This window comes from Haliotis cracherodii, unplaced genomic scaffold (genome assembly GCF_022045235.1).
Source record: "Haliotis cracherodii isolate W230 unplaced genomic scaffold, xgHalCrac1.p SCAF_1, whole genome shotgun sequence".
NCBI lineage: Eukaryota > Metazoa > Mollusca > Gastropoda > Lepetellida > Haliotidae > Haliotis > Haliotis cracherodii.
The window spans coordinates 28,562,579-28,583,837 of NW_027266264.1; the positions used below are offsets into that span (position 1 = coordinate 28,562,579).

Genomic DNA, 21,259 nt, shown 5'->3' on the forward strand with positions numbered 1-21,259 from the left:
TTTAGCCTGTAAGAAATCTTATCCGTTGGTCCATCAACACCCAATTGTATGGTCTATGGCGAGTGTGGCAGATACCCGTTATATATCAACTACCAAATTAGATGATTGAAATACTGGTTTAATATTCTTGGAATGCATGAACGCCGAATCCCCACACTTGCTTATAATATGCCTGTACATTTAGACGACACGGGCAAAGTAGCATGGGCATCACATATTAGAAACCTTTTGTTTTCTCATGGCTACGGTTTTGTATGGTTAAACCAAACAGTTTGTGCTGTTAAATTCTTTCTGAAACAATTTCGTGAACAATCTATAAATATGTTTAATCAGGAAAATCGCATTTCACTCTAGAAAACAGTTCAAGGTATGACTTGTACAGAACGTTTAGAAGTTTTATTCAACCAGACAAATACTTATCTCCATTAACATCAAGAACCCTTCGACGTCCATTTATTCAATTTAGGCTCGGATTGTCAGATCTCATGATAAATGAAGGAAGAAAAATGTCCACTGAAAAGTCGAAGAGGTTGTGCCCACTATGTCATTCAGCTATAGAAAATTAAATTCATTTTACTTGTGTATGTCATTATTGTTGTGACCTATGAAGAAAGTTTATACCAGAACGCTATCTGTCAAACTATCCTGTACCTGCTTTCTTTTTCTTCTTTCTTCAAAAGATGATGCTGTCATATTAAAACTGGCTATATATGTTAAAAATGCAATTTCCCTCAGAAACAAATTGTTAAACATGAGTATATATCCAAATATGTAAACTACTTATTTGTAACTCTCTTGTATATGGTCCGGAGGCCTTACATGCAATAAATATCTTTGACTTTGACTTGAGTGAGGCAATGGCTAGTCTGTTGATACATGCATGATATTCTGATTCAGTCAATTAAATACAGAACAAGCAATGTTTGTTTCAAAATATTTTATTGCATCTTAATATGGACCGAAGTGTAGCACTACAGCTGTAGTCTTATCATCACCTCTCTTGATACAAATACATAATTGAATATACATATTAGTATAAAATCCAATTAAGTACATTGAATGTGTGAAATTCCCATTTCGATATGAAATATGCGATAAGCTGAAGAATACATGCTTTTATGCAGAATTTCCGCATCACTGTATACGTGAACTTGCTAATGCATCTACTTCTCAATCTGTGTCTATCCAACCATGTATTGATTATTAAGAGCGCAGCAAATAACGGGCAACATATAACAATAGTACTCTGCTGACCAACATTTTCATTCTTGCGTATGCACACACTGCATTTTCTAATTTATTTTTCAAGTTTTCATGTTGCATGAAATATTCAAGAAATAAATGTTACATTTTCACAAAACAAGGCAGAATTTGAAAAAAAATCAATTGTGCCTTGATCTTGTATGTAGTGTTTTAGCTGATGTCTTAATTCTGTCTTCTCGGTTACGCCTAAGGTATAACACAAGTGTGATGCAAAACATCGACATTAATGTCCAAACATTTGTTGTCCATACAAGTCAGTGTAAAATACAACTTTTAAGATTAATGCCGGGCTAGTGGATATGATCGATGCACTTCGCTTGCACTGAATAGTGGCCAATATATTAAATGTAATTTAAACCAAATATCCAGAGGTTTAACAAGAGCTACATTATCTTTAATGTGAACGCTAATTAAACTTAACAACGTGAACTAGAAAATTCTCATACTAGCACAATGGCCAAAATTAAGCTAAATTCTGCTCCTTCCAATATAGTTTCACGCAGATTTATGATCAATAAATTGCACATACACAGTCTTGGAGCGCTTTCCCAAAGAAACAAAGCCTTTCATTAATAAACATTCGTGAACAGAAATGTAACTGTTGAAAAATATGCCCTCATTGTTTTAGCCTACTTGAGTGCTTTTTAAACATAATGGTTACACTGTATGCTTATTGATCTCTTCATCTTGCTATTTGTGGAACTAAACACGATATACATCGCAAAGCAGAATACAACAATGAGTACTGTGTAACAAATCAGTTATTCATCTGTGAGCATAGTTCAATATACATGCTGAGAGATTTTCCTGTACTGAATGCTGTACTTCCGGTTTTGCCTGCAACCGAATCTGGAACAGACAGACAAAATCATTAGGAAATACATACAGTACTAGTGATTATCATACGAGCATGTCTGTCATGCTGATTTTACGAAACGAGTGTCAGAATTGTCGTATTTCCCAAGCGAGAGGGAGGCCAATACATTAAATCTTACACGAGTTTCGTGAAATTGGTGTAACACATATGCGAGTATAATAATTTCTGCATTACCTTTATTTCTTAATTCTTTTGAGCTCCGCTTTAGAAATATGCACTGATCCCGACTGCCGTCTTAGAAAACCCACTCCTGTCGAATGACGTCAACAATCTTGAGCTATGACGTCGTTTCTAGTGTGACGTTATTCCGATCGTATGTCACAATACGATTTGAAGGACGTCAACAATGTCGTCCACATGACGTAAACAATACACTAGTGCGCGTGAAGTGATATTTTTTACGAGTGATATGGAATATCCTATTTGTTATATACATTTTGTTTCGTCTACTACCGGAATTTTCTTTTTCATTACAAATGTTAAACCTGGAAACGTAGAGTCTCCCTACAAAAAAAACGCAGACCTGTACGTTTCACCACCCCTTGTAATTGCAGTTCCGAGTTTGCAAAATCTTAGTAAATATAAACAAAAGTCTAAAATACTATTAAGGGTCACGAAAATTCTTTATCATACATTTGGATATGATGATGTACAATCAAATTCAAAAACATATTCTTGAAAGCTACGAGACCGCTGTTGGAAGCCAAGGAATACACGCTGGTCAATTAACATAAATGACGCTTTGCGAAACGAACAGTCTCGATTGACGATTTAAATGAGAAATTTACAATGTATAACGAATCATGTTCACGAGAATAACAAACGGCAAGAAGCAATATTAACTCCATTAATGAGCATCTGTCATTTTCTTTGCCTTTTCAATGTGGAACTAACGTAAAAAGGACGTCAACAGTTTGTGTAAGGGCTAAACACTTCCGATAAAGGGAGACAATTTCAGGGGAGATAACTCTTGTATGGCAATATTTCTGTCAAAGCGTTATGTTCACTGCAGTGAAATAGCACGTGGTATGTTAACTGCAATGAAATATCAAGTGGTATGAACACTGCATTGCAAATATCACTTTTTTCAACTTCAGAAAATTCGCCTTTCACAATGAAGTATATATAACTCGGAGGTCAAACCATAGGGCTGGTGTGAACAGTAGGGGTGTAGCGAAAGGATTGAATGAGGTTAATTTGAACAGTATTCCGGGGCGTTGGGTTAGCCTTGTGGTTAAATCGTTCACTCGTCACACCGAAGACCCGGGTTCAATTCCCCATATGGGTACAATGTATGAAACCCATTTGTGGTGTCCCCCGCCCTGATATTATTGAAATTTGCTCACTCACATTGAACGGTATTCCAGTTATATCACAGCGTGTCGGCTTGTGGGGGGAAAGCAGGTCTTGGCAGTTTACCGCTTTGGTGAAAGCTTGATCCAGCTTGTTCCGAGTGTATAACACGTCCCAAGTACTGCCCTAGAACTACATATACACACTCAGGTTCTTGGTAATTTCTGAGAATGTTTGCATCTATTGAAACGAACTGGATGGATATTTATGTTCCATGTTGGCCATGTAGTAGGCCACTTTGGTTTACCTAAACAGCACGGGGGATATAGGGTTTGCACACAGAGAAACATGATCAGGGCGAACTTGGTTTTCGAACCTAAGACAAGAAGGTCCTGACACTTCCAGGGGACGCCACTCTTTACAACGAGTCAATGCTTCCATTTGCATGTGATTTTGTTGCCATAGCTGTGTGGGACAACCACTGCCGCTACAACCTGTAGTTGTTAAACTCACCTAAGGCTCCACTTTTAAGGCGTTGAGAGCAGCCTGCAGGCGACGGCCGAACTCGGGGTCCGCCTTGCCAAAGTTGGCGACAGCACGTTTCTGGATGAACTCCTGGGCGTTGATGAGATGTCCCGCCAGGTTGTTGATCAGATGGTCCCGCTCACCCGGCGGCAGGACCTGGATCATTGAGACACGATAGATGGTCATATGGTAAACGTCAACGCGAAGAATAATGAGTCTCTAATATCTGCCGGAACAGATTCCATAGGGCGTAAAAGGCAAAATAGTGATGAAAATTATGTGAATGGATTATTGAAAATCTGTGATGACATTAGTCGTTAGCGAAAAGTGGAAGCATGTCCTGCTCTTTCTGTACCCTGGTCCAAGACACAGTATCAAGGTAGCCCTATACTAGAGTCGTTACCCCATTCACACCCGGCTACACAAGCTTTTCATCCCATTCCCACCTGGGTACACCATAGCGTTACCTTATCAACCCTAGGGTACTCTAGACCTTTACCCCATTCCCGCCCGGATACACAATAACTTTACCCCATTCACACCAGGGTACTCTAGACCTTTACTCCATTCACACACGAGTACACTAGAACTTTACCCCATTCACACACGGGTACACTATAGACCTTTACCCCATTCACACACGAGTACACTATACCTTTATCCCATTCCCACCCGGGTACTCTAGACCTTTACCCCATTCCCACCCGGGTACACTAGAACTTTACTCCATTCACACACGGGTACACTAGAACTTAATCCCATTCCCACCCGGGTACACTATAACTTTACTCCATTCACACCCGGGTACACTAGAACTTTACTCCATTCACACACGGGTACACTATAGAAATTTAACCCATTCCCACCCGGATACACAAAAACTTTACCCCATTCACACCCGTGTACACTAGAACTTTACCACATTCACACCCGGGTACACTAGATCTTTACCCCATTCGCACTCGGGTACACTAGAAATTTCCCCCATTCACACCTTGGTACACTAGAACTTTACTCCATTCACACACGGGTACACTATAGAACTTTAACCCATTCCCACCCGGATACACAAAAAACTTTACCCCATTCACACCCGTGTACACTAAAACTTTTCCACATTCACACCCGGGTACACTAGATCTTTACCCCATTCGCACTCGGGTACACTAGAAATTTCCCCCATTCACACCTTGGTACACTAGAACTTTACCCCATTTCCACCCAGGTACAGTAGAACTTTACCCCATTCACACCTGGGTACACTAGAACTTTACCCCATTCACAAACGAGTACACTAGAACTTTACTCTATATACACCCGGATACACTAGAACTTTACTCCATTCAGACCCGGGTGCACTAGAACTTTACCCCATTCACACCCGGGTACACTATAACTTTACTCCATTCACAACTGGGTACACTAGAACTTTACCCCATTCACACCTGTGTACACTAGAGCTTTACCCCATTCCCACCCGGGGACACTAGAACTTTACCACATTCACACCCGTGTATACTAGATTTTTACCCCATTCACACTCAGGTACACTAGAACTTTACCCAATTCACACCTGGGTACACCAGAACTTTACCCCATTCCCGCCAGGGTACACTAGGCCTTTACCCCATTGACACCAGGATACAGTAGAACTTTACCCCATTCACACCCGGGTACACTAGAACCTTACCCCAGTCACACCAGGGTACACTAGAACTTTACCCCATTCACACCTTGGGTACACCCGAACTTTACCCCATTCACACACGAGTACACTAGAACTTTACCCCATTCACACGAGTACACTAGAACTTTACCCCATTCACACCCGGGTACACTAGAACTTTACCCCATTCACACACGAGTACACTAGATCTTTACCCCATTCCCAACCGGGGACACTATAAGTTTACCACATTCACACCCGGATACACTAGAACTTCACCCCATTCACTCACGAGTACACTAGAACTTTACCCCATTTACACGAGTACACTAGAACTTTACCCCATTCACACCCGGGTACACTAGAACTTTACCTCATTCACACCCGGGTGCACTAGAACTTTACCTCATTCACACCCGGGTACACTAGGCCTTTACCCCATTGACACCAGGGTACAGTAGAACTTTACCCCATTCACACTAGGGTACACTAAAAACTTTACCTCATTCACACCCGGGTACACTAGGCCTTTACCCCATTGACACCAGGGTACAGTAGAACTTTACCCCATTCACACCAGGGTGGGGCGGTCGGGTAGCCTAGTGGTTAAAGCGTTCGCTCGTCACGCCGAAGACCCGGGTTCGATTCCCGACATGGGTACAATGTGTGAAGCCCATTTCCGGCGTCCCCCGCCATGATATTGCTGGAATATTGCTAAAAGCGGCGTAAAACCATACTCACTCACTCACTCACACCAGGGTACACTAAAACTTTACCCCATTCACACCAGGGTACACTAAAACTTTACCTCATTCACACCCGGGTACACTAGGCCTTTACCCCATTGACACCAGGGTACACTAGAACCTTACCCCATTCACACCAGGGTACACTAAAACTTTACCTCATTCACACCAGGGTACACTAGGCCTTTACCCCATTGACACCAGGGTACAGTAGAACTTTACCCCATTCACACCCGGGTACACCAGAACCGTACCCCATTCACACACGAGTACACTCGACCCTAACCCCATTCATACCAGGGTACACTAGAACTTTACCCCATTACCATCAGGGTACACTAGATCTTTACCCCATTCACACACGAGTACACTAGAACTTTACCCCACTGACACTATCATTGATTGTGTGATTGTGTGTTTCTGAGCATTTACCTTTTTCCAGAAGATGCCGACTTGGCTGAAGTTGTCTTCATCCGCCGTGCTGTATCTGGCGACGTCTCCAGTGAGCTTGAAAGGGCACTCCATACACTTGGGGTCCTCTTGGGGGCCGGAGAAGCTGTTAGGGAAATAATTAGGAGCGCCAGCTGGTGGGAAAGAGAGTCAAGAATCCAAAATAAGTAATATGATGAAGGTCATGTTCTAAATGACTGAGATAGACACTTTTATAGTTTGTCAATTGTGCCATATAGATCACGTCACAACACCATCACTGTCATGTGGTTCGTATAAAATTGTATCTTGAACTCGTTGTTCAGCGTTCATTCGCAACACCCTAGACCCAGGTTCGATTCCCACATTTGTAACGTGTGAAGCCCAGTATTGGATTTCTTGCCGTCTCACGTCCTGGAATACTTCTAGAAGCGGTGTCAAATCATACTCACTCGTCCGTAGCTATGTTACCTATATATGAGACAGTGGGGACCCCAGCACCCCAATTGTAGTCGACAGAAGCGACTACATTGGGAACCAGTAGGGTTGGAAATGTTCTCTAGCAACAAACGCTGGGATAGGAGACGTCAGGGTTACATGGTTGATTGTGTGAAGGTGACCCGAAAGTGTTGAATGTTTCGCGTAATATCAATGACTGGATTGTCTGATCAAGCTTGTTTATGTACAGACCTCTGTCAAATGAATATTAAATGTGCAGCATTAAATAACACTCAAACACTCACTCACTCACCCACTAACTCACTCACTCACACATGTCTCCCTAACCTTGGTTGTTGTCCACGCACTGAGGGCCGTCTCTCTGGTAGTTGCTGAGGCGGGTGTTGTAGGGGCAGTTGACGGGCAGTTGCAGGTAGTTGCTGCCGAGACGATGCCGGTGGGTGTCCGAGTACGAATAGAGGCGGCCCTGAAAACGTAATAAACAGGAACGTTTCAAACATCTTTCACTGATTTCCTGGACCCGTGAAGATCCGGGGTAGAATAGGTCTTCAGCAACCCATGCTTGTCGTAAAAAGGTGACTATGCTTGTCGTAAACGGCGACTAACGGGATAAGGTGGTCAGGCTCACTGACTTGGTTTATACATGTCATCGGTCCCAATTGCGTGGATCGATGCCCATGATATTAGTCACAGGATTGTCTGGTCCAGACTCGATTATTTACAGATCGCCGTCATATACCTGGAATATTGCCGAGTGCGGCGATAAACAACAAACCAACCAATCTGATTCACTGGTTAGGCACGGCTACCGGAACACCTGTTAACTTCAATAATGCTTACACCAATGAATACTTCACATACAGTTTCTGATTGGTTTTTATTCATATCTGATATTTTACTGTGAGAAATCAATATGAAAAGAATAATCGATTTTTCTCGTGAAGCTTAGTATTGTGTGTGCTGTGTGAGATCTATCGATCATATCTTTTTTTGTAGCATAACTAACTGATTGGCCTGACCACATGTAACACGTCGGTATATGAACGACACAATTACCTGGCCGGTCTGACCACATGTAACACGTCAGTATATGAACGACACAATTACCTGGTTGGCCTGACCACGTGTAGCACGTCAGTATATGAATGACACAATTACCTGGCCGGTCTGACCACATGTAACACATCAGTATATGGACGACACAATTACCTGTTCGATCTGACCACATGTAACACGTCAGTTTATAACAGACACAATTACCTGGCCGGCCTGACCACGTGTAACACGTCAGTATATGAACTACACAATTACCCCGCTGATTCAACTCACCTGCAGCATCTTGTCGGGGCTGGCCTCGATACCTGTCACCATATGCGCCGGGGAGAAGGCGATCTGTTCAACGTCAGCAAAGTAGTTCTTGGGGTTCTTGTCAAGTACCATGCGACCAACAGGGATGAGGGGGTATTCTCCATGGGGCCACACCTACAACAGTCAACAACAAACGTCAACTGTCTGGTCATATCGAGGGCCATGTGAACTATGGGGATTACTATTAAGGATGATGACATACCATGGTTGGCAATGGCGGGCACTATGTGGTCAAATCAGGGAAATATGAGGTCAAAGGATGTCATACCATGGTTAAATCATGTAGGGAAATATGATGTCAAAGAATGTCATACCATGGTTAGGTCATGTAGGGAAATATGACGTCAAAGAATGTCATATCATGGTTAAATCATGTCTGGAAATATGATGTCAAAGGATGTCATACCATAGTTAGGTCATGTCGAGAAATATGACGTCATAGGATGTCATACCATGGTTAGATCATGTAGGGAAATATGATGTCAAAGGAAGGCATGCCATGTCTAGGTCATGTCGGGAAATATGATGTCAAAGGATGCCATACCATAGTAAGATCATGTAGGGAAATATGATGTCAAAGGATGTCATACCATGGTTAGATCATGTAGGGAAATATGATGTCAAAGGATGTCATACCATGGTAAGATCATGTAGGGAAATATGATGTCAAAGGATGTCATACCATGGTAAGATCATGTAGGGAAATATGATGTCAAAGGATGTCATACCATGATTAGGTCATGTCTGGAAATATGATGTCAAAGGAGGTCATACCATAGTTAGGTCATGTCGAGAAATATGACGTCATAGGATGTCATACCATGGTTAGATCATGTAGGGAAATATGATGTCAAAGGAAGGCATGTCATGTCTAGGTCATGTCGGGAAATATGATGTCAAAGGATGCCATACCATAGTAAGATCATGTAGGGAAATATGATGTCAAAGGATGTCATACCATGGTTAGATCATGTAGGGAAATATGATGTCAAAGGATGTCATACCATGGTAAGATCATGTAGGGAAATATGATGTCAAAGGATGTCATACCATGATTAGGTCATGTCTGGACATATGATGTCAAAGGATGTCATACCATAGTAAGATCATGTAGGGAAATATGATGTCCAAGGATGTCATACCATGGTTAGATCATGTAGGGGAATATGATGTCCAAGGAAGTAGGTATGTCATGTCTAGGTCATGTCTAGGTCATGTCGGGAAGTATGATGTCCAAGGAAGGCATACCGTGGTTAGGTCATGACGAGAAATAGGTCAAAAGATGGCATACATTAGTGAGGTAAAAAAAGTGTTACAATTTTAAAAGGTTCCTGGGTTTGTTGTTATATTATTGTAAAATAGGGGTCTCCTAAATCCGTAACGTTTGACATCGAGGTGATGACAAAGACACATTTACGTGCATGCTTAATGTCGATCCCTGCAAAGGAGTACTTCTTAGGTTTTTGTTTTGTGTGTTTGTTGTTACATGCTGCACTTAGCAATATTCCAACTATATGACGGTGGTCTGTAAATAATCGAGCCTTGACCAGACAATCCAGTCATTGACATCGTGAGTATCGATCCACGCAATTGGGATCGATGACATGCATCAACCAAGTCAGTGAGCCTGACCACCCGGTCCCGTTAGTCGACTCTTACGACAAGCATAGTCGCCTTTTAAGGCAAGCATGGGTTGCAGAAGACCTATTATACCCCGGATCTTCATGGGTATACAGGGTATATATGAAGTCAAGGGTCTCCCGACAGGATGCATGGGGACAGTGGGTGCCCTTTCTTGGTGGGGTCATGACGGGGTATATATGAGGTCAAGGGTCTCCCGACAGGACGCATGAGGACAGTGGGTGCCCTTCCTTGGTGGGGTCATGACGGGGTATATATGAGGTCAAGGGTCTCCCGACAGGACGCATGAGGACAGTGGGTGCCCTTCCTTGGTGGGGTCATGACAGGGTATATATGAGGTCAAGGGTCTCCCGACAGGACGCATGAGGACAGTGGGTGCCCTTCCTTGGTGGGGTCATGACGGGGTATATATGAGGTCAAGGGTCTCCCGACAGGACGCATGAGGACAGTGGGTGCCCTTCCTTGGTGGGGTCATGACGGGGTATATATGAGGTCAAGGGTCTCCCGACAGGACGCATGAGGACAGTGGGTGCCCTTCCTTGGTGGGGTCATGACAGGGTATATATGAGGTCAAGGGTCTCCCGACAGGACGCATGAGGACAGTGGGTGCCCTTCCTTGGTGGGGTCATGACAGGGTATATATGAGGTCAAGGGTCTCCCGACAGGACGCATGAGGACAGTGGGTGCCCTTTCTTGGTGGGGTCATGACGGGGTATATATGAGGTCAAGGGTCTCCCGACAGGACGCATGAGGACAGTGGGTGCCCTTTCTTGGTGGGGTCATGACGGGGTATATATGAGGTCAAGGGTCTCCCGACAGGACGCATGAGGACAGTGGGTGCCCTTCCTTGGTGGGGTCATGACGGGGTATATATGAGGTCAAGGGTCTCCCGACAGGACGCATGAGGACAGTGGGTGCCCTTCCTTGGTGGGGTCATGACAGGGTATATATGAGGTCAAGGGTCTCCCGACAGGATGCATGAGGCCACTGGGTGCCCTTTCTTGGTGGGGTCATGACGGGGTATGTATGAGGTCAAGGTCTCCTTGATGAAGTAATGAAAGGATGCATGATCACGGTGGGTTCCCTACCTTGGTGAGGTCAAAAGGGTTCCACTTCAGCTTCTCAGCATCCTTGAAGTTCATCACTTGGATGAAGACAGACCAGGATGGGTACTTGCCCCCGGCGATGGCGTTGTACAGGTCACGTGTGGCGTAGTCGGGGTCATCGCTGGCAAGCTTGTCAGCCTGGGCTCCTGTCAAGTTCTTAATGCCTTGGTTTGTCTGTTGACATGCGGTAGGATGAGTGAGTGAGTAAGATAATGATGAGGCCGTCATAAGGAATAGCGTATATTTAGACTGACTATTTACAAGACGAGTTTTTCGTGATATGAAGAACGACCGCAATTGACGGCGAAAAGTGACGTCACACTATCAAGCTGTTCAGGGGAAGGGGTTCTGTTGTTTTAACCAACCCATGTACTATTCATATTGAGAGTCATCCTGCTTCCAAATCCATACAACATTTATGGCACAATGCACAATGCACAACATGTGTTAATATAAATGAAACAATTTAAAAACTCATACAAACTTACTAATACACAATAAATCCTGGCTGATTTCTGTTTTATGGACCGCCTCCGACTAGTGGTAGAGTGTCCGCCCGGAAAGCGGAAGGTCCGGGGTTCGATCCCCGGCCGTGTCATACCAAAAAGACGCTAACAAATGGTACCTATTGTTACCCTGCCTGGCTGGTCGGCTAGCAGTCAGAATATTCATGTTAAACTGCGGCATGGTATCTCAGTGGGCTAGAACCTTAAAATCGTCGGCATTAGTCCGGACTAATACAATCACACACACACACACACACACACACACACAGACAGACACACACGCACGCACACACGCACGCACGCACGCACGCACACACGCACGCATGCATGCACGTCGTATAAGTGCAATCATCTTCAACGCGACGTTAAACCCCATTTCGCCTCAGCTGTTTCTATGCCTACAAATGTAAATAAAGCGACAAAACCTTTTCCATATCCAATAGCAATATCGATAGTACGATTCCGACTATATCATGAGCATGTGTTTATTAATCACTATCAAATTGTGATGATACCAGGTGTTCGCGACAACATCTATACAAAAGGGATGTGCAATGTCAACTGCCCTTCTACGACCAGTTGAGTAATTACGAGTCGGGGAGAGTGAATATTGTTTAACACCGCAGTCTATAATACTCCAGTTGCATCATTGTCATCTGGCAGAAGTCGAGACTTAGACGACATAACCCAGTTATTGAAGACACAAATGATGACCCAAGCAACAAAGGAAAGATGACACACCAGTCGCCTGAGGTAGAAGGGAGTGAGTGAGTGAGTTGGGTTTAACGCCGCTTTTAACAGTAGTCCAGTTATATCGCGGCGTGTCAGCTTAATGTGGGAGGAAAGCCCGAAGTGATGCAGGTCTCAGACGTTTACCACTTCAGTGAAACCGAATCGCGGCGCCTTAGACGACTGGGCCACCCGTGCCCCCGAGGTAGAAGTGACATATCCTTCCCCAGAGTCTCCACGGATAGCGTTTGCTTGTTGTTTAACGCCGCACCCAGCAATATTCAAGCTATATGCTGCGGAATTTAAATAATCAACCAGACAATCCAGTGATTGGCATCATGAGCATAGATCTACGCTACTGGGATACGATGACATGCATCAATCAAGATATCTGATCACCCGATCCGTTAGTCACCTCCAACAAGCATGGGGTGTTCAAGGCCATTTCTAACCCGGGTCATCACTGGGGTACGTACGTAAATTCAATTTTCAGAAGTAAGCTTACCTTGAAGTGAAACTTGCAGTACACACACTCCCCCTTGGCGTTGACCATCTTGAAAGTGTGGCTGCCGTAGCCGTTCATGTGGCGATAACCATCTGGGGTCCCGCGGTTCGAGAAGAGGAAGGATACCTGGTGGGTGGTCTCAGGACGCAGCGTGATGAAGTCCCAGAACATATCGGGGTCCTGTGGACAATCTACCTCACTCAAACACGGAATATCTATACAACACGCTTTTGTATAGGGTTACTGAAAAAATTCAAATTATTTACTGTGTGTGCCGGGGAAGAACCCTTTGAAATCCATCAGCTTATAGGTAAATGCAAGCCATTAGCTACCCTTTATCCACTCTAACCTTCTCAACACTCGACTTTAGTTAACTTGCCCACATACAGTAACAGTGATATATATCATGGGTATTTTTTTCTTCTGTACAGTAAGACAAAATTGCATTAAGCGAAACAAGTGTATGGCTACCCTATGACAATTAGGAAGTCCATGGTAAAATACCGGAGGCCGCACTTCAGAACATGCCTATCAACTACCTTGAGGCGTCACAGAGCGTCATACCTTCAGGTTGGTAACGGGGTTTCTCTTCTGGGTGTGGATGAAGCTGGGGAACTGGAATTAAGAAACGATTAAATTCCAAAAACAATTATAGATGTTTGTAGGCATTTAGAAGTCGGATGTAATCATATTCATGACAACGTCGGGATTGTTCTGGTGTTGATTTACACTAGTAGATCTACTAGTGATCTATTGTTGGTCAACTGTTTTACTACTGTTGGTGGAGCACCGGTGGCCCAGTCGTCTAAGGCGCCGCAATTCGCTGTGCAGAGTTGCCTCCCTTGGGCACGCCAGAAGCCTATGATTGTGGGTGCGAATCCCGGTTCGCCCCGATTATGTTTCTAGGTTTGTCAGCACCATACCCGTGCTCGTGGGTTTCACCGAAGTAGAAAACGTCTTAGACCTGCATCACTTGGGACTTTCCTCCCACATTAGGCTGATACGCCGCGATATGACTGTAATACTGTTAAAAGCGGCGTTAAACCCTACACACTCACTACAACTGTTGAAATATTGTTCTACCAGAGGTTTACCATTGTCTACTACAATCTTCTTTTGTTCTACTTACGCCTTGGTACATTTCTTTTGTTGTGGTCTATTCTTCTAATACAGTTCCACTATTGTTCTACTGTAGTTTTTACTACACTGTCTATACAATTGTTGGACCATTATTCTACTTCCGTTACACTATTCTTGAAGAAGTTATAGTTATAGCATTGTTCTTCTACTCACCAGCATAGGGTCCCTTATGAAGAAGATGGGAGTGTTATTGCCCACCAGGTCCCAGTTGCCGTCATCAGTGTAGAACTTAATGGCGAACCCCCGGGGGTCCCTGGCCGTGTCCGCCGACCCCTTCTCTCCACCTATAAGTCGTCAGTGTAGGAATATGTCGGAGAAAGTTCTTTCGTAAAGGACGATTGTTTCATGCTTATCGTAACATCATGATTACATACCACCATTACTACACACCTTCATGAATACACACGACCAGTTCTACACACCATCATGAATACACACTACCAGTTCTACACACCATCATGAATACACACTACCAGTTCTACACACCATCATGAATACACACTACCATTACTACACACCATCATGAATACACACTACCATTACTACACACCATCATGAATACACACTACCATTACTACACACCATCATGAATACACACTTCCAGTTCTACACACCATCATGAATACACACTACCAGTTCTACACACCATCATGAATACACACTACCATTACTTCACACCATCATGAATAAACACTACCATTACTACACACCATCATGAATACACACTACCATTACTACACACCATCATGAATACACACTACCAGTTCTACACACCATCATGAAAGCACACTGTCATTACTACACACGATAATGAATACACACTACCATTACTACACACCATCATGAATAAACACTATCATTACTACACACCATCATGAATAAACATAACCATTACTACACACCATCATGAATACACACTACCACTACTACACACCATCATGAATACACACTACCATTACTACACACCATCATGAATACACACTACCATTACTACATACCATCATGAATACAAACTACCATTACTACACACCATCATGAATACACACTACCATTACTACACACCATCATGAATACAAACTACCATTACTACACACCATCATGAATACACACTACCATTACTACACACCATCATGAATACACACTACCACTACTACACGCCATCATGAATACACACTACCATTACTACATACCATCATGAATACAAACTACCATTACTACACACCATCATGAATACACACTACCATTACTACACACCATCATGAATACACACTACCACTACTACACGCCATCATGAATACATACTACCATTACTACACACCTTCATGAATACACTCTACCATGAATACACACCACCATGAATACACACAACCATTACTATACACCATCATGACTACACACTACCATTACCACACACCATCATGAATACACACTACCATTACTACACACCATCATGAATACACACTACCAGTTCTACACACCATCATGAATACACACTGCCACTACTACACACCATCACAAATACACACTACCATTACTACACACCATCATGAATACACACTACCATTACTACACACCATCATAAATACACACCACCATTACTACACACCATCATGAATACACACTACCATTACTACACACCATCATGAATACACACTACCATTACTTCACACCATCATGAATACACACTACCATTACTACACATCATTATGAATTCACACTACCATTACTTCACACCATCATGAATACACATTACCATTTTTGCACTCCATCATGAATGCACACTACCATTACTACATACCATCATGAATACACACTACCATTCCTACGCACTATCATGAATACAAAGTACCCTTAATACACTATCATGAATACACACAATCGTGAATACACACTATCATTAATGCACATCCTCACGAATACCCACAACCATGAATAGACACTATCATGAAGACACAATTGTGAAAACATACATGAATACACATTATCATGAATACACACTATAATGTACACTTTATGAATACACACACCATGCATACACACAAGCGTGAATACATACATGAATACACACTATCACAAATACACACAATATGAATACACACGCTAATGTTTACATCATAAATACGCACTATAATGTACACATCATGAATCGAACATAATGAATACACACACCGTGCATACACACCAGCGTGAATACATACATGAATACACACTATCACAAATACACACAATATGAATTTACACTCTAATGTACACATCACGAATACACACAATCATTACTACACACCATTACGAATACACACACCATGGATACACATTATCATGAATACACACATCATGAATACACACATCATGAATACACACTATCATGAATACACACATCATGAATACACACATCATGAATACACACTATCATGAATACACACATCATGAATACACACATGTAAGCACGCTATCATGAATACACACATCATGAATACACACATCATGAATACACACATCATGAATACACACTATCATGAATACACACATCATGAATACACACATGTAAGCACGCTATCATGAATACACACATCATACATGTACACTAAACATACATTAAATGAAGAAAGACAATGGTGCTGCAGGTCTACAATGCATTTTAAAGACAAGACACATGGAAGAAAAATGAAGGGGTTGTGGAGGGGGCGGACATCATTCTGAGATTTCAAATTAAACCCTCAGCTTCTTTGGGGGTATATTATTCATATTATATGCTATGCCCAGAAACTACAATCACTCACTCACTCACTCACTCTCTCATTGAATCACAAGCTACTGATTCTGTTTTTTAGTTCTGCAGTAGAGAACATTAATCAGTATTCACTGCGTGCAGTGAGAAGTGCAGAGCTTGCCTTCACAGATATTAAAGTCACGAGTGCAACGACGAATTTCCTGACCTCCCGTCGGCCATTGTTTCAACTTCACGCCCTTGAATAAATAGACGTGAATGTATTCAGGGACAGAGTGTGCAAGCTTCCTGTTATTCATACCCCTGCTATGCAGGTGGCCTTGGAGCGGGTACACGGGTTGTCGCGACACGAAAACACCGGAGACAAAAACGACACTGCACCCATCTATTTACTTTACCAGACAGTCACTTGACATGCTTACCTACAGTTGAAAACCTGATCGCAAGTGGCGTCTTCTTGCCAACACGTTCAAATACCTTTGCTTTACAATACTTGGTGATGTCGTGTGTTATTTCCAAGTAGCCGAACGCCCCTGAAATGATATCAACAACAAAAAACTAATTAAAACAAGTATATATATATGTATATATCAAAATATATTCCTCACAATGATCAGAATTGGTCAGATGGGTTTGTTCAACATAAATATTTTATTATCATGATTTTAAAAAAAAATACACTTTAAATTAATTACTTTATAAAATAAATACATTAATGTCTGTATTCTTATAAAAAAAAAAAAATTCATTGTTGTGTCACAGTTGCGTCCCTCATCCCTGATTATGATCCTTGGTCAGTTGCTTCAGTACCCGTGTTCGAGAGTTTCAGCACTAGTAAGCGTGTATGACAGGGGTCACTTTAGGATCTCATCCCACATTCCGCTGCCATGTTACAACTGAAACACTGTTCAAAGTGGCGCGAACCCAACTCACTCACTCATTCACTCACTCACTCATCCAAGCACTCACTCACTCACTCATCCAAGCATTCACTCACTCACTCACTCATCGAAGCACTCACTCACTCACTCACTCATCCAAGCACTCACACACTCACTCACTCACCCACTCATCCAAGCACTCACTCACTCACTCACTCATCGAAGCACTCACTCACTCACTCACTCACCCATCCAAGTACTCACTCACTCACTCATCCAAGCACTCACACACACACTCACTCACTCATCCAAGCACTCACACACTCACTCACTCACTCATCCAAGCACTCACTCTCACTCACTCATCCAAGCGTTCACTCACTCACTCACTCACTCACTCACTCAACAACCCACCAACCCACCCACTCACTCACTCACTCACTCATCCAAGCACTCACTCACTCATCCAAGCACTTACACACTCACTCACTCACTCATCCAAGCGTTCACCCACTCACACACCCACCCACCCACCCACTCACTCACTCACTCACTCACTCACTCACTCACCCATCCACCCACCCACCCACCCACTCACTCACTCACTCAGCAAGTACCTGCTCCTTTAGCATGCACGACTCTCTCAGGAATCCTCTCTCTGTTGAAATGCGCCATCTCGTCCGTGAACACGAAGTCCTGCAACAACACAGGCCCCTGTGGTCCCACAGTCATGGTGGCTGTCTTACGGCCCACAGGTGCACCTGTGCCTGTTGTGAGGACATCCGGTTTCTACAAAAGAGCACGGCGTATAAAGGATATGAAAGTACAGACGCATAGATGATCCAATTCACGAACATTTGTATATATTTTAATAATTGCGATAATATGCAAGAAGGTCCAACCTTTGAATTTGAATTGCATATGGAGATTTTTATCTGTGAGTGTAAGAATTGCCTTCAGAGGTAGGTGAACATTCTTCCAAACTAAAGAAAGATATGACTAGTTCATAGCGAACAGTCTTCACTCAAAACCCGACAGGAGTGAGTGAAAATGGTTTCATGCCGTTTTTGGCAATACTCTGGCAACAAAACGGCAGGGGGCTCCAGAAATGAGCTTAACACATTGAGCATATGTAGGGAACGAACCCAGGCCTACGGCGTAACGAGCAAACACTTTAACCACTAGGCTACCACACAGCCCACGTGCGACAGGAATATAATCGAGGACATTTATCGTGATGACCAACCGACGACTAGATGATGATACCCTTACGTTATTCATTATTACTATTGCATATCCGAACATATGTTTGTAACCACGACTACAGAGTCCCATTTTGATGGGAAACACATTCCCCTTCAAAAATTTTAAATTGCGAATAATTTTACCTGTATTGACTTGTGATAACTATTATTCATTACAAAGAATATGTCAGTCAACAAATGTTAATGTCATGTAAAACTTTGCCAGGTTCCTGAATTGTATCTTCACAGGAAGATAAAGCACCTGTTTATCTTCCCTTAAGAAATAACTCCCTGTAAAATGGTACTTGTAAATCTTTTTGTACTATGGGCCTGATGGCCTTCATGCAAATAAAAATGTCTGTCTGTCTGTCTGTATTGACTTGTGTCCCAGACATCTTCCCGAGGCAAGGGCGTTTACTAACTATGACAGTCCAGTTTTCACCCTTGCCGAACTAGGTTGGACTTCCACAGAGACATTTTGGCCGGACTAACGAGTCTATGCATAGTCCAATCAAAACGCCCAGCGAACTAGACATCCGGTTCGTAAAAAACTTGCAGATTTCGGTCGACTGCAGGATTTGCAAAGGATGTGTACCGTCAACTGGGCGTCGACAGATATTTTGCAAAAGGTGCTCAAGTGATTTTTAATTACAATTACAATAAAGATTTTGACTATCGATGAGATCGTATTGACTAGGTGCCGCCGTTTTGTTTGAAGGAAAGGCAAGAGATATGAGAGATGGAATCTGATTGGTCAACTGGATTGACATAAAAGGGACATAGCTCGTAAAAGCCACTTGTGGTGCTACAATCGAGCCTGGAATTTCTACATTTCCAAGTTTTTATTAGAAACCTTGATTGACCAATCACAAATATTCTCTTACACAGTTATATTTAAGAAATAAACGACTCTCGGCCGTTGTTTAGCATACAAACACCGCAGGGAGAACAAACCATGCCTGAATAGGTGGTGAGGTGAGGTGAAATTGAGTTTAACGTCGCGTCCAAGATTATTGCACTTATATAAGCGACGTGCATGCACGTGTGTGTGTGTGTGTGTGTGTGTGTGTGTGTGTGTCTGCTTGTACTAGTCCGGACTGATGCCGATTTATAGTGCTAGCTCATTGAGATACCATGCCGCAGTTTAACATGAATACCCCACCCAGACACAGTATACTGACTCCCAGCCGACCAGTCCTTGTTTTAGCCCCATAATGCCGAGCGCCAGACAGGGTAACAACAAGTACCATCTTTCAACGTCTTTTGGTATGACGCGGTCGGGGATCGAACCCCGGACATTCCGCTGTCCGGGCGGACGCTCTACCAGTAGACCACGGAGGCGGTCCTGCCTGAATAGAATCCGACCTCGGCAATGTCGGACAAGTTAAGAGGGGTGTAAATTTCATATCTCTCCCATTTTTGGATGCGATCCATTGCGTTTATCTACGTTGCCCAACTACATCTATGAGAAACAATTCACTAGACACTTATCTCTCGTCGTCCAATTTACGACGTCAACAAGTCGAATCTCCAATGACGTCATGATAGAACAATGTTTTATCGTGAAATAAACCACGCCCCGTTCTTAATATTCTTTGCGATTTATCGCGATAAATCGCAAAGAGCAATGAACTCGGGTAGGAACACGGGTACTATGGGGATCTGGTGATGAGAGGCGACCACACTGGCCATGGTGGTAGGCTCGATCACTTCGGCCCATTCGTGTAACTGCACCTCGATATCATGACACGATGCTCATGACGTTACAAACTGCTTTGTCCGTCCCAGACTCGATTACGGCCGAACAATTTTGCCTGGGTCGTAAAAAACACCAACAAACAAACAAACTTACCTTCTGTCCTTTGCTGAATTCATTTAGCTGCTCGGCTGCCTTATCCCTGGTCGCCATGATTATGAAGTGAAGAAACGCGCAGAACTTTCTACTGACGTACAGCTTATTCAGGTCAAATTACCGATTGCATAAACCAGGATCTGTTCGTCGAGAGCTTGTCGATGTTATGCAGGCCAATCTACATGCATGGGTAGGAGAGTGTGACTTTACGGAGACTGCATGGAGTCGGATAACGCTAGAGATATCTATATATATCTGTATCGAAAGTGCTCTGTCATGGGTGGACATTGTTAAAATGGAA

General features: G+C 43.1%; 1 protein-coding gene across 1 annotated transcript; it reads right to left on the minus strand.

Moving 5' to 3' along the window:
• Positions 1–922: 922 nt before the first annotated feature.
• On the minus strand, positions 923–21,125 carry LOC139475494 (catalase-like). Its single transcript, XM_071258695.1, has 12 exons — positions 20,959–21,125; positions 18,480–18,651; positions 17,404–17,514; positions 14,407–14,537; positions 13,678–13,728; positions 13,114–13,293; positions 11,356–11,547; positions 8,588–8,740; positions 7,586–7,724; positions 6,803–6,954; positions 3,947–4,114; positions 923–2,112 (listed from the first exon to the last, which is right to left on the minus strand). Exons 1-11 carry the CDS (start codon positions 21,013–21,015, stop codon positions 3,947–3,949), a joined length of 1,506 nt encoding a protein of 501 aa, XP_071114796.1. The 5' UTR covers positions 21,016–21,125; the 3' UTR covers positions 923–2,112.
• Between the last annotated feature and the right edge of the window lie 134 nt (positions 21,126–21,259).

Excerpts from the sequence above, each read along its gene's own strand:
- LOC139475494 (XM_071258695.1), bottom strand. The coding sequence starts at position 21,015 with ATGGCGACCAGGGATAAGGCAGCCGAGCAGCTAAATGAATTCAGCAAA. Across the intron at positions 18,652-20,958 it reads AATTCAGCAAAGGACAGAAG|AAACCGGATGTCCTCACAAC; the intron begins GTAAGTTTGTTT and ends GCTCTTTTGTAG. Across the intron at positions 11,548-13,113 it reads ACTGCAAGTTTCACTTCAAG|ACAAACCAAGGCATTAAGAA; the intron begins GTAAGCTTACTT and ends GCATGTCAACAG.